Source organism: Capricornis sumatraensis, chromosome 8 (genome assembly GCF_032405125.1).
Source record: "Capricornis sumatraensis isolate serow.1 chromosome 8, serow.2, whole genome shotgun sequence".
In the NCBI taxonomy this organism is placed as follows: domain Eukaryota; kingdom Metazoa; phylum Chordata; class Mammalia; order Artiodactyla; family Bovidae; genus Capricornis; species Capricornis sumatraensis.
The window spans coordinates 71,022,728-71,036,776 of record NC_091076.1 but is presented as its reverse complement, the minus strand read 5'-3'; the positions used below and the strand labels follow the sequence as shown (position 1 = coordinate 71,036,776).

General features: G+C 40.4%; 1 protein-coding gene across 1 annotated transcript; it reads right to left on the bottom strand.

Moving 5' to 3' along the window:
- Positions 1–6,455: 6,455 nt before the first annotated feature.
- Positions 6,456–13,231, bottom strand: CRYBA1 (crystallin beta A1). Its single transcript, XM_068978228.1, has 6 exons — positions 13,201–13,231; positions 11,535–11,599; positions 10,415–10,533; positions 8,938–9,079; positions 7,045–7,187; positions 6,456–6,603 (listed from the first exon to the last, which is right to left on the bottom strand). The coding sequence occupies exons 1-6, from the start codon at positions 13,229–13,231 to the stop codon at positions 6,456–6,458; spliced, it is 648 nt and encodes a 215-aa protein (XP_068834329.1).
- Between the last annotated feature and the right edge of the window lie 818 nt (positions 13,232–14,049).

Genomic DNA, 14,049 nt, shown 5'->3' with positions numbered 1-14,049 from the left:
GGATGTCTCTTTACTTTCTGGAACCCTAGTGCCCCATCATATTAACTGTCAGTGTTTTGGGGGCATTGGGTTAATGGACTTAACTTGCCTAGGTACAAGCAGGACTTTGGGACATATCTCCTTTGTGCTGTTTGGTAACATTTAACTCTACTTGTCGCAATCTTTCTTCTTAGGTCCTCACACAATTCCTTACAGAGCACTTATTAAAAAAAAAAAATCTTAAAGAGTTGATCTGTTTCCTGATTATTTTGTGTAAGCTTCTAAACTTCAGCTGTGATTAATTTAGCACATTTAAATAATGTTGATGTGTAATTGTTCGGTATAAAGAATTTTTCTTCAACTCAGAGTATTAGTACTGTAGCATAAACCAAATACAGTCTAGAGGGGATTTTTAACATCCCTCCATTATAAAGACTGAAAAGGTGTGTGTCTGTGTGTGTGTTGAGTGCTTGTGTGTGTATGAGAGAAGGAAATATTAACAATTAGTAAGTGAATGTGTGTAAGACATTATATTAGTATTCAGAGAATGAACTTGTATTTATTTTGTGCCATTTGTTTTCATTACACAGAATAAAGTCAGGTGGTTTTAATCCTTAAAAGGGTAGTATTTGAAAAATGGCACTAAGAATGAAATCATGACCTATTTTTTTAATAGCTATGAAGATACTAATTATGGGTGAAGATTTCTTTTTAAATCTGCCTTGATTGTAGGTGTCTGCGTCACATACCACTCTCGTAGATGTCTTGAATAATTCCCCTTCCCCTCAAAAGACAGGGTGTATTTATCTTTCTCTTCGTTCACCCCACTTTAATGAACTGAAGTTAATTCCATAGCCTTTACTCTGACTTTAGTAATGAGCTTTCACATACAGTGTATTTACAGCATCTATAGTTAGCACTTCCTTCTCTACTTTCTAGGAGGGGATAGACAATAACTAGGAATTTGTTAATGCCAGTTTGTTTTTTCTCGAAATAAATGGCTGGAGAGGTTTAGAATTTTGCTGTTTTCCTTAATCATCTGCTTTCCTAATCACAGAATCTTGGTGAAAACTTTATAAAGGAAAAAAAAGTGCTGCATTGTTTTTTCAAATAACAGTTTCTAGGGGAAATATGGCAAGCCTCAATTATGAGTGTTGTCCGCAATACAAAATGTGTTTCTTCAGAAAACATTACATAGCAGCAGTAGTTTCGTGCTTGGTTGTTAGGCTTGTTGCTAACCCAACTGGAGGCATCTAAGGGTTTATTTCTTGCTGTAAACTTTTTAAAATACAAAAAAGCCATTTAGTGTGAAATTTGTGATGTACCAAATGGCCAGAGTCAAGGAAATTGGGAAGAGAACATTGTTTGATTTTAAACTTCTCTAAGGAGAAAGTCATCGTTTCAAGACTTTGTTCCTCAAGTCCTAGAAATAGATTAAAAGTCCACAGTTTCCAAGGATTATGAGTATAGCTCTATCACTGGGCCATATCCTCAGATAACACCTGATCCCTCTTGTATACCTGTGCTAACTGTGTACAGCAGACTTGTAGTGGAGCAAATACATACGATCAGGTTCGTTAATGCTGCACCAGTTGTAGATTCTGATCAGGCAGTGTCTTTCAGTAGTCCTACCCATAATTTTACTGTTGAATTTTTAAAAGAAAGGGTAGAATTTTCTCATCTTCCCCCCCACCCCCAAAGTGTTACTTGTTTGGAGGGGCCAGAGGATAAGACTAGGAGAAAAGCTGCTTTATGTTTGCAGAGACGCTTTAGGTTATTAGTTCTTAATAAGAATGTTATTTTCATTAACTAATTGACAGAGCACCAGGATTCTTTTATAGTGAGAAAGTTGGGCTTCTACTTCTAATTATCTTAAAAAAAATTTTTTTTTTTAATGTACCTCAATCTGTTCAGATGTGTGAGAACAAGGACCACCATGGGTTGGTTTAAAGAAGGATGAGTCAGTCATTGGCTTCATTCAAAAGCAGAATTTCACATCACTCAAAGTTTACTGGGTTTTAATTAAATTTCACACCATTCTGCTACTCAAGATGGAGCTTACAAGTAGAAGTTTTAAATTGTCTGCACAACAAAAACACCCAGTGAAGTATGAATGGTATGTTGCTTTCGCATTACTGGGAGAGTCAAATAGCAATTCCGGGCTAGAAATATATGAAACAGCCGTCCTCACAAATGGCATTGCTGATTCGTATTTCCCTATAAAGTTTTGTTTATGTCCAGAGTTCTAAAGCCATTTTATAATACCGCAGTATCCCTTTTCTACAGCCTTATTAAAATAGCTGCAAACATTTATTTTCCAGTCCAGTTTCACTTTGATTGTATATTGAAATTTTATTCTAAAGACCAACAAACCAACTTGAGGTAAATTACAGCTTTCCATATACCCTCTCCTCAGGTGCTAAACTAGGCTCCAAAAATGGATACTGCTTTAGTAATGTCTGCTTTATCCTTAAATATTACTTTTGCTAGGTGTAAAGATTTGGTGTTAACAAAAGTGGTTTTAATATGTAAATATGAATGAATGCCTTTAGTTTGCCCCTGTTTGTCTTATTAATCTGTTTCATTTATCCTCCATGGAGGAAGATCCTTTCATGATACTGAATACATTTCATTAGGTATTGTTGCATTTTAGGATGAAAATAACAACTATTTTCTGTCTTGGAATAATCCTGCTGCTGCTATGAGAAACTGAAAAATCAAGAATGTGATGCACTTTTTACGTGACTATATACCATACCGTTATAGGTTGCTTTGATACCTTTCCTGTAGCACAGCCACTAGCAAAAGTGATTGGATTTAAAAATTCCCTTTGGGAGGAGATCAGTACAAAAAGTTTTTTATGGTATTGGCCTGTGAAGGATATTAACTTAGGAAAAATACATATTCTGTTAGTATTACACATTTTGGCCTTAAAATGTCTTCTACTACTGAAAATCTTAATTTTGCTTCTGTCATTCCCTCTGCCTCAAAAAGAGAAGTTGGGAAGAATGGCTTAAAGGAAATAGTAGTATTCGTTTGCTGCTGACCTTTTAGAAAGAAAACAATTGTCTGCTATATATACTGGGGAGTGAGTTTTGTTTGTATACAAAGGAGAAGTAATATTGCCCCAAGCCAATCCGATTTAGTTTAGTCACATCAATCAAAACCAACTATTCTGCTTCTCTAGTGTATTTTTACTTAGGAAAGATAAACTTATGCTACTTGACATGAGGAAAAGTCGTTTCTCAAGCACATACTTGAAGGAGATTGAACCCAATTATGATGGAGGAATAACACCAAATGGGGTGGAGGAATATGAGAAAGATACGTGGTCCAAAGCTATCTGATTATATTTTGATGTTGCCAATATTGCAAAGCCAAAATTTTAATTTGCTTATTTAATATATTTGTTGGCCAGAGATCTATTTTTATATCAATGTGCCTTGCATGTATATTTAAAAAATAATAATAAAATTGGAAAGGCCATGTTACAATGCCTGAGATAGTTGATGGTTCTTAACCACCTCACTAATTTTTATGCAGTATGAGATGTTCATTCTATTGCCCAACTGGTGCTCTCTGTTTCAAGTTATAGATCTTGTCACAAACTGGAACTGTTGTATAAACTGGGAAGTGATTTAAGTTACATTTTTGGTTGTTTCTTTTTTCATTTTGTTCTTAGTCTGTTAGTGGCTGTTCTGTAGTGGGAAATAGTAAAAAGATTCTTCCCTTCCCTCCCTGCTCAGCACCTTCTTCAAGTAATGTGATGACACCACTTCTTGTGTGCTTTGAAAAAAAAGTTTCAGCTTGCTGTTATTAGTGTTATAAAGTGTTATAAAAAGCATTGTTTGCAAAATCTATGGAGATAAGAGTCCACTTTAATTTGGAATTCTATGTGAGCTATGATCCAAGTTATTGGCTCTTCCCAACTAAAATTTTTTATTGTTAAAGCACCTTGCTTAGAAAATTTTAAATATTTATGTCTGCAACAATTGTCTCAAAATAATGAACTGTGCAATTCTTGTCATTAAAAAAAGAAAAGATCTGAACTCTCCCTACTGTGGCTTGTTAGTTTCTCTGTATTTTCTGCCAGTGTAAATGTGAAAAGCTTTGCTTGCATTACGTTTTAGAAATGCATTTTGCACACTCGAATTTTGCTGAAGCTCCATGAAAAGGTTAGATCTAAGTAGATGAATAAAGCTATGCACATGTTTTGAAAGTTTAATTTGTGTGTCATTACCAAAAGTGACCTATCCTTATTACTTTGCTGCTCTTAGCTTTACCATCTGTAGAAACATGGCTCAAAGTTAGAGTTCTGGGTTAGTTCATCATTGGAACTAGAAGAGAGAAAAATTGGCACCTATTTTAATAACATAGTTTTAAAATGAGAGCTTGACTCGTGTCTGCTAAAGGGCTTTTTTTTTTTAAAACAGGGCAGTTTTATCAGCTTTACAAACTGTTGGATACTCCAATGAAATTTTGGTTTATTTGATCAAGTAGAAATTAAAAGTGGTTGAAACTGAAATGAAGGAAGGACCTTTGCCACATGGAGTTTTGTGACAATTTTATGTCTTAAACCTGGTTTAAAGATAGGATGAGCTTTTTACCTTTGCTTTAGCATAAATTTTGGTTTACTGAATGATTGACTTGAGATTTAGAATCATTCAGTTGTTTAAAGATCAAAGCACAAGTTAAAGATGTGTATCTCTTTAAAACTGCCCAAGCTGATTAGAATAAGTTTAGAAATTGAGCTGATTTGATTTCATTGCTGCAGTCTGCATGTACTAAATAGCTTTATTTCACATGTTTGTGTACTTAAAGGATTGTGTAGATGTACTGGCCAGGTTTTGTCAAATCATCTTTTAAAAGATTGTTTTTTATTTTCTTCTGGACCTTCGTAGAAGAGGCTAATATGTTTAAGTAGAGATAATACTAATGGTATTTTCCCCTTGCTCCTAGATATAAAAGAAATATTTCCGATTTATGTTTTTCCTATGTATAGAAGAGGATTACCTTCTCTATCATCAAGTGTGCTCTTAATGTATGTTGTTGACTGAAAACACAGCAAGCCCGCCCTTCTGTGTCTTGCCTGGAAGTGACAGTTAAAAATGAAGTCTACTAGTCAGAATGCAAAAGGTGGCCCATAATGCATGGCCGTAAAAGGCGTGAATGCAGGAGTATAGCATCATCTTTGATGGTCATGGCTACTCCTTAGCGTCTGTCAGTAGTTCACATGTTCAGTCTTGGAATGTATTGGAGGAGCGCAGTAATTTTTGTGTGTTGTGTGCGTTAGCACTTAGGAGCTGTTACCTCTTAATCTGGGGGAAAGGACGATTAGTGGGCTACAAGTATATGAGAGGATTTTTTCCTTTCCTTGTCTCCCAGTTTAAAAAATGTCCTTTCAGTGTTTGTTTTGCCCAGTCAAAAAGATAGGCCTTTTCTAGATATAAGAACAGTGGCCAGAGATTTCCTCTTTTGCTAAATGCTTAGGTATTTGCCATAGCTGTTTTTGATGTCATGGATTCTAAGGAAGTGTCAGTTACGTGATGATCTTCCTTTATTGATGTCTGTCTTCATGTTCAGTGTTTTAAAAATATAAATTACAAGCACTCTACATCCATACCCAGATTGACTTATTTTATCAGAAAAAAAAAACGAGAAATTTGTAGATCAAATTAAGAGACAATAAGTGTACATTGTTGAATAAAAAATTTTAAAGTTTCCAAGGTGTTTGTGTTATCATCTTTTGTGTGCTTTAATTCAAAAAAATCTACTGAGCACTAAGGTAAGATTGTGACATGGGTAATATTTTTCAAATGGGTCAAATGTACAAATAATTTAAGGCTTAAATATAGCATGGTCATAAGTTCCTAATCAGGTTATTAAGGTGCTTAGAATTGGCATATGCTTGGAAAAATCACTTCTGTGAGAACAGCTGTGCTGTGTTTTGTCATGACACCGAACCTTACCTTCTTACAGTTGAAATAAGCCAAAATTGAGCTAAACAATGTGACAATTGGAGAAGCTTCCTAAGTTTGTTTAGCAGTGATCTGTCACAGGTGAAAAAATAGCAGTGCTAACATCAATGTTAGAATGGGAGTAAGGAGAAAAAGAAAAGATGCAAAAACAGTTACCAAAAATGTGTCTGTCACTATATAGACTGATAGATTTGGGTTATATGTTTTAATGTTCTTTGAAATAGAGGATCATCATCCTTGGTCTGGTAATGACTTACTTGCAAGGACACCAAAGGGAACTTGGGGTTTTATGGAAGCTTGTCTTTAAAGATTCTTAGCCATGTAAATGTGATTTAAAGCATTCAGTCTGCAAAGTTGTTGGGGTTTTTTCTTTTAATGACATTTATTGTGGATTTCAGCAGCTAACATTTGGAAGCAATATCAGCAGAAGATATTTTATTCTAGATTGTTTAGGAAGGTCTCATGCTTGAGGAATTCTTACTTGGAGCTTTTAATCCACTACTGTTGGATACGGCGAATGGATTGAATCTGGGAAGTCTGGGCATGAGAACCCCACTCTCTCCAGTGCTTGTAGTCTCCTCCATGATGGTCACATTCCAAGATATACTGATAGCCACGGTACCCAGGATACTGGTAGCAAACCCAGCTGGAAAACCCAGAGGATATCAGGTTATTATAACTAGCTAGAGACCTGGTAAACAACCCCCAAACCTGAACCTCTGGTTTTCCTAACGCAATAGTATGGAACGCTTTTAGGCTTAAAAATTAATAGCAATCCTAAATACACCAGGCAGCATGTATGAACAGGTGCCTACAACCAGCTGATAGTTGTGGAAAAGAGGTATGAGAGTAGTCAACGTAAGTCCTTCTGTAGTGGAATGTTTGGGGAAGAAAAAGCTGAGGTTAAGTGATAGTGGTACCAAAAACTTGAGATTGGGAGTTCTGATAGCTAGAATGTGACAGTCATACCAATGGGACATCAGTGTGTGAATTCAGATAATACATGACCATTGATACATTAACATTCATAAGGTTTACAACTGCAAGAGTTTTTGAAATGTGCTCCAACCCTGTTTTTTGCACTTACGCTCCACATTGTATCTTCATGGAGCCAACTTCGTTGTTGAGCCAACCCATGGCTTGCAAGGAGGGGTAGTCGTCAGTGATTTCCCATTGGCGTCCAATGAAATTTTCTTTCTCAAAAATGGTAATCTTAGACTCCTTATGATTCTGTAATACAGAAGTTTCAGTTTAGCACCAGTGTTAAGGCTTGTCATCATCATTCTCTGCCACATTTGTCAAACTCAAAATGCCCCTAGTTTACAGAAGAAAGTTCATGTGAAAACATTTCATGCAATACAGAGATTTTAAAAACTACCTGTAATCCTGTATAATCCAGTTTAATACTATGACATTAAAAATGTACAAATAACTGGTATAGTTTGGAACCACAAGAGACCAGTGAAAGAAAATATGACAGCAGGAAAAAATACTTGAGACAGCCAACCAAGGATTAATACTAATGTGGAAAAGGTTCTACAAGTTGAGAGGAAAAGTAAGTCTGTGTGTTGAGGGTGGGGTGGGTACACGCACACAGCATTGGAAAAAACGTAAGTGTCTGGTAGGGGACAGGACGACTACACAAGCATTGAGAAGACAGAGACTAACCTTTAGGAAGTTCAGAAACAGGCAAAATTAGCCCTAGTCATAGTGGAAAGGAGCAACTGGAAAGGGACACCAGGTAATTTTATGAGGCAATGGAATTGTTCTATATCTGATCAGGGTGTTACGTGGGTATGGGTATTTTTCAAAACATAAGAATATACAGTTAGAATTTGTGCATTTTACTATGTGTAAAGTATACATTTGAGGTGGGGGGGGGAAATCGGGAGTTAAAATGAAAACACACCCAGATAGGAAAATACTTTTTAGTTCTAGAGGTGTTTAGCATCTCCACTGCTTGAATTTTGGTAGGACTTTAAGATGAGATTGTTAACTAAAATCATGAGAAAAATCACATGATACAGATGAGTATTTGAAAAGGTTTTAGCCCAGCCTTATTCCCAGTATAGGGATCATTTTTCAACACACCCCTGAAGATCACCCTGCTTGTGCTTGAGTTCTCCACAGAGGAGAAGCATCCCATTCTGATGCATAATTGATAATGCTTAGTGTATGACTTCCCTGGTGGCTCAGACCGTAAAGCGTCTACAATGTGGGAGACCCGGGTTCAATCCCTGGGTTGGGAAGATCTGGAGAAAGAAATGGCAACTCACTCCAGTATTCTTGCCTGGAAAATCCCATGGATGGAGTAGCCTGGTAGACTACAGTCCATGGGGTTGCAAAGAGTCGGACACGACTGAGCGACTTCACTTTAGTGTTAGAAACAAGAAAGTTATGAATCAAAGATAAGAGGTACTGGAAGTCTTGCCTATTTCTTCAGTCATCCCACACACTAAAGAGTTACTTCACCTTTTCCCTGTTTCTAGGTAAAATAGTATATGGATTGAAATTTAACTGTTCAAGGATTTACTACATGCCAAGTGCTGTAATTATCCTATTGCACTTTTGAAGATCTGAGTATCTGCTTCCTGCCACCTCTAAGAAGGCCCTTTGTTGTTCAGTAGCTAAGTTGTAGCCCACCAGGCTCCTCTGTCCATGGGATTTTCCCAGGCAAGAACCCTGGTATGGGCTGCCATTTCCTTCTCCAGAGGATCTTCCCGACCCAGGGCCTGTGTTGACAGGCGAATTCTTTACTGTCTGAGCCCCCAGGGAAGCCCAGGAAGGCCTGCCCTTTTGGCTTAATGAAAATATCTAGGAGAGAAAAAATAAAATGGCAGACTTGTGCTTTTCTCTTTATACTTTTATCTTCTTCCTGCCACATTTCAGCATAACCAACTGATGGGAAATAAGTCAGTCCATATGCACCCTCTGTTACCCATCCCCCACATGCACAGAAATGAAAATCTCAAGGACTCACAGCTGAACAGATGGGGCGGAAGGACATGAGGCGCTCGATGTGATAGGCATTACTCCCACTCCAGGCATCCCAGCGAGGGTACTCTCCTCTCTCCAGGACAAACTGTTGCCCACAGAAGCTGGTGTGCTCATAACCAACCCAGCTGCCAAAGACAAGTAATGGTGTTTGTTCATGGTGTTCAGAGCTTACATGGCAGCAAGGAGAAAGCATCTTTGTTTTAGATGTTAACAGTGGGTGAAATAGCCAGTTCCAACAGAGCCATACAAAGTCATACATTTATCGCAAGAGGTAGGGAATGAACTGGCAGCTGCACTGTGCAGGTTTGTAAATATATTTGTTTTGGGATTGTCTACTGAAGAGGTCTACTTCACTGGCTTGAGTAATGAGTACTGGCAAAGTCATTCTGAAATTATATTTCCTTTCTCCTCAAGGTGCTATATTCTCTACTTAGAGCTCCAGGTTCAGGATCTAGTGACTAGGGCATTCAGTTCAGTTCAGTCACTCAGTCGTGTCCGTCTCTTTGTGACCCCAGACTATGGCATTGGCTCCAGCCAAACCTGTTGGCTTCTAAGGAAGCAAAGAGATGAATAAGAAGCATATGGATGGCTTAAGTCTTGTTTCCTTATAACTTTGTGGGTTCTTTCTCCTCCAGACCTCTATATGCCTGATTTATTTATTTTGCATTATTTATTAAAACAGCTCAGATTGACCTTTTTCAACCAGGTCTTAGTTACTGATGACACCTTAAAGTATTTCACTTTGAGGGTTGAAGAGCTCTAAGTTGGGGGTGAACAACTTGTAGAAGCCTATTTACATATACAGCCAGTTCTGCCTAGACCTAGCCTTTGTGTTTTCAGGCTCAGTGAAATGTTTTCAGATGATCAAGGACTCAATTAACTTGCCAAGAGCAGGAAGACAAAACAAGAGAGGATCTTCCTTGCCAAGGAAACTAATCACCACCAAGAAACTCCTGAAAGACTAGCTAGAAACTAATATGACTCTCTGGAGTTGAGTTCCTTTGTATATAGAGAAATTAGCTCAGTGTCTGCTCTGGGACATAGAAGGGGAGTTAGCTGTGAAGAGGCTGTAGCTTGGTAGTTTCCTCTCTATTTTGTGTAGGCAAGAAAAACTCAAGGGGCCTGTGGCTTGTTTTGAGAGAACCCCAGGCAGAAGCCTATGGGCTCCAGAAGCACAGAGCTGGTTACCTTCACTGCCCCACTCCATGATATGTATTTCTTTAATCTCCCCCAGATCCAATTCCAAGCCATGAACAATCTCATGTTCCTTCTAGCTTTGAGTTACTTAATTGCACACGTAATAAAAATTTTTTGAGATTATTTAAGTATGGACTCTTCTCTCCCAGAAATGATTAGAGTCTGGGGGAACAATCTTTCTTCTCTGATCTCCATCTTTATGGTTGCGTGTCTGAAGGGATCAGAAATAGGAGGCCTGAGATTCTGCTGAGGTTGATACTCACGCGCCACATTCCACCTTGAGAGACCGGACGTTGTCAAAATTGCGCTCAGATACATTTGGGCAGGAGCTGGTGAATTCCATTCTCTTGCCCTGGAAGTTCTCCTGGTCATAGATGGTTATCTGAAATGGGATTAAATGGGAGAATAGAGTTAGAACGGTCCATCAGGAAGAACAGAGGCCCAGGCCAACATCTTAACCTGTGTCTGATCCAATGTTTTTCATCACTAGCTGCAGCCAAGGAGGCCTGATGAGGTCTCTTCCAGTGTAGACAGGGTAAGAAGGGGTTTGAAATAATATCACTGGTTGGCAGTGTTCACGTGCCCATAGGGATGAGGTGTGGGGCCAGGTTTCTGATAGGAATCGTCTGCTGGGGATGATAGCTAGCCCTGTGAACATACCAAGGATTTGTGGACTCATTCCAACATGCTTTCTGCATAAGTGTGGCCCAAAAGCCAGGATTCTGGAAGCTCCAGGGGCTCCTTGTGAATTAACTTTTAGCTTATTTGGCCATACCTGCTATAGAAACCTAATGTGTTAAGGGAGAGTTGTGATAAACCCCTTTCATAGAACTAGAAATTGACTCTTGAACCTGGCTAGAGGACAGCTCCCAAAACTGTGAACCAGACTTAGAGTTGATCCACTGAGGAGGTTAAGGGTGCTGAGGGAAACAGTGGCTGAGGATCGGCCACTTCAGACAGTGGTTACAGTCAGCCTCATGCTGAGGTCAGGAGGAGACATGATCCAATCATTGATTTGGGATCTGATGGCAAGTCTATCCTCATTTCTGGGCCCTCAGTTTCTCCACATCATAATCCACTTGGGCTGCTCTATTTTAAGATAACTTTAGCAGTATGGAGGATAGTTGACCTAGAAAACTAGGTAACATCTCCCACCCAACAAGGATTTCCAGGATCATCCTTCTGTCCAAATGGGAGCATCCTGAGAGAGCCTTCCTGAGACAGCATCTAGACTTTGGTTGGACCCTTCCCTTACAAACTGATGTTTTCCTGGCTGGTCACTGTCCCATGGAAAAGCATAGCTTTGGGTCCTACTCTGAGGTTGTATCACAACCCCTGCCCTGATGGATTCCTCAATTTTCCATGTGATGGAGAGGGGCTTACCTTCCATGGCCCCACAGACCCCGGCATGGGGTTAGTTTGAGCCATCTTGGTGGTTGGAAGGGATTCTGGAAGACAGAATACACACCAGTGTCATGGCCTCTGGGATGAGGGATGAAGGGCACGCGTGAAAGTGAAAGAGGCTTGAAGTCCAATAAACAGACTTTGGGTGGGGTGCAGACTCTGCCTCTCACTAGCTGAGCCTCAGTTGTTTTGCATCAGTAAAACTTCAATGCGCAGAGTTATTATAAGGATGAGAAGCAATGATGCAGATAAACCACTGCACAGATACCAGGACCACTTAATAAACGTGGCTCTCATTCTCTTGCCTGCCTCCAGGCGCCCGCGATAGCCTTGCCTCATTCTCACATACCCCAATATAGACCCCTTGGCAACCACCTGGTCCAGACCCCTCATATCACCAAGGCGTGGTCTCACTCTTATCTGGCTCTGCCTAGCCCTCAAACTGACCAGCTGTCCACGGCCATGCTCCCATTCCCTCCCTGCCTCTCTGTCTTCTAGACCTACCCAGCCTCGATCTTGCTTCCCGAGACTTTGCTGCTTTCCCCAGCCTATGGCAACTTGCTTTCTTTCCTCCTTCCCAGCACTCATCACAGCACTGATCTGTGTTCCTATTGAATATGTCCTGGGTGAACATCTCAGGAGCAGGGACTGGGTCTCCAGAGTGATTGATGGAGGACCACACTGAACCCGTGTTGGGATGGTGAGGGTTGGAGGAGTGGGACAGGTGGCATCGAAAGACTTATTGAAGGAAAGTGAGGAAGAAAAGAGGATGATAATAATAGCTAACATTTAACCATGGCTCAGGGTTTCCCTGGTGGCTCAGATGGTAAAGAATCCGTCTGCCATGCAGGAGACTTGGGTTCGATCTCTGGGTCGGGAAGATTCCCTGGAGAAGGGAATGGTTACCCACTCCAGTATTCTTGCCTGGAAAATTCCATGGCCAGAGGAGCCTGGCGGGCTATAGTCCTTGGGGTCCCAAAGAGTTGGACACAACTGAGCAACTAACACACACACAACCATGGCTCACTCTGTGCCAGGTCTTGTTCTTTATGCTTTACCTGCCTGAATACATTTAATCTTCACAATGAACCTATGAGGTAAGCCCTGTCATTATCCCTATTTTACAGATGAGGATATTGAGGCTCATAGAGGCAAGGTAGACAGAAAAGATGATAGGAAGAGTAAAGAAAGGAAGGACAGTGGGGAGGGGACAAGGAGCGAGGGAAGAAAGACAGACACATATGCATCAGTTTTCTTAATTCAAAACAGCTACTCATGGTTTTTCCCTCTGACTGGTATCGGCCCCGGGACGAATGCATGTAAACTCTGTGATGTATCTTTCCATTCTGAACCTCTGAACAAGCATTTCCTACCTCTGCCCATTCCCCAACTTCCCTCCGTGCCCCAGAAGGCTGTCATTTCTGGGGCCCCCAACTCCCCCTCCCAGCCGTGATGGCTAGGGCAGTGGTTATGGTCATGTAAGTGACTCCTTTGGGGTGGCAAGAGAAGTCTGCTTCCCCACAGAGTCCCCCAATCTTCTCCAGCCATCCTGAGAGGCTCTGACCACAAGGCAGGAAGATGGGGCCCTAGTCCTGGGCAGGGGGAGGAAAGGAAAGACCAGAACACCCCTCAGGGCCTTACTCACCCAGCTCCTGCTGCACAGTCTGGGTCTCCATCTGGTGCCGCTTCCTCGGTCGCTCCCGGTCTTTATAGCCCCGTGGCCAGCGGCCTCTGGCCCTGTCAGCACTCTGCTTTCCCTTGGCTTTTGTTCCACCTGATCCCAGAGCTTTGGTGGCTCAGCCTGCTGGGCGGGCATCCCCCAGGGCTTTGTTTAAACCTGGGATACAGAAATCCAGGGAGGCCCCGCTGCTGTGGGCCAGGCTGTCAGTGCAGGCCCTGCTGCTGCGGACTTGCTCTCAGAGCAGATGGGATGTGAGGACAGGTCTGCGTGAGTTCTTGTCCCCTGGTCTTCTCCAGGTTCCTTTTGCCACCCCAGGATCTTCCTAAGACCTCGTATCATATCAACACATCAAAATGCACCTCCCTTCTCATATGGGGTATACATTTGTTGTCGATGTTTAAAAATTAAGGATTATGACAATTCTGAACTCTATATTTTTTTTAAGTGGTTCACCAAAAAAAGAAAGAAAGAAAGAAAGAAGATAGCTCACTGTGTGCTCAGAAATCTTTATTATATCATATTTATATGTATTGGGTTGGACAAAAATTTTGAGTTTTTCCATAAGATGGTACGGAAAAACCAGATGAAGCTTTTGCCCAACCCAATATAACTATGTAAGAGTTGAATTCAATTATATAGTCACCTAGTAGACATGAAGCTCCCTATAGCTGTGCTATTTTAATATTTATTCATTTTAATTTTGCAATTTTCTTTTTAAAATTTGGAGCCAAAAAGTTGTTTTGTTTTTTTTTATTGGTGTTTGTTTTACTATTGATATACTGCTTTTGGCCCTTAGCAGTCTCTCAAACCCAA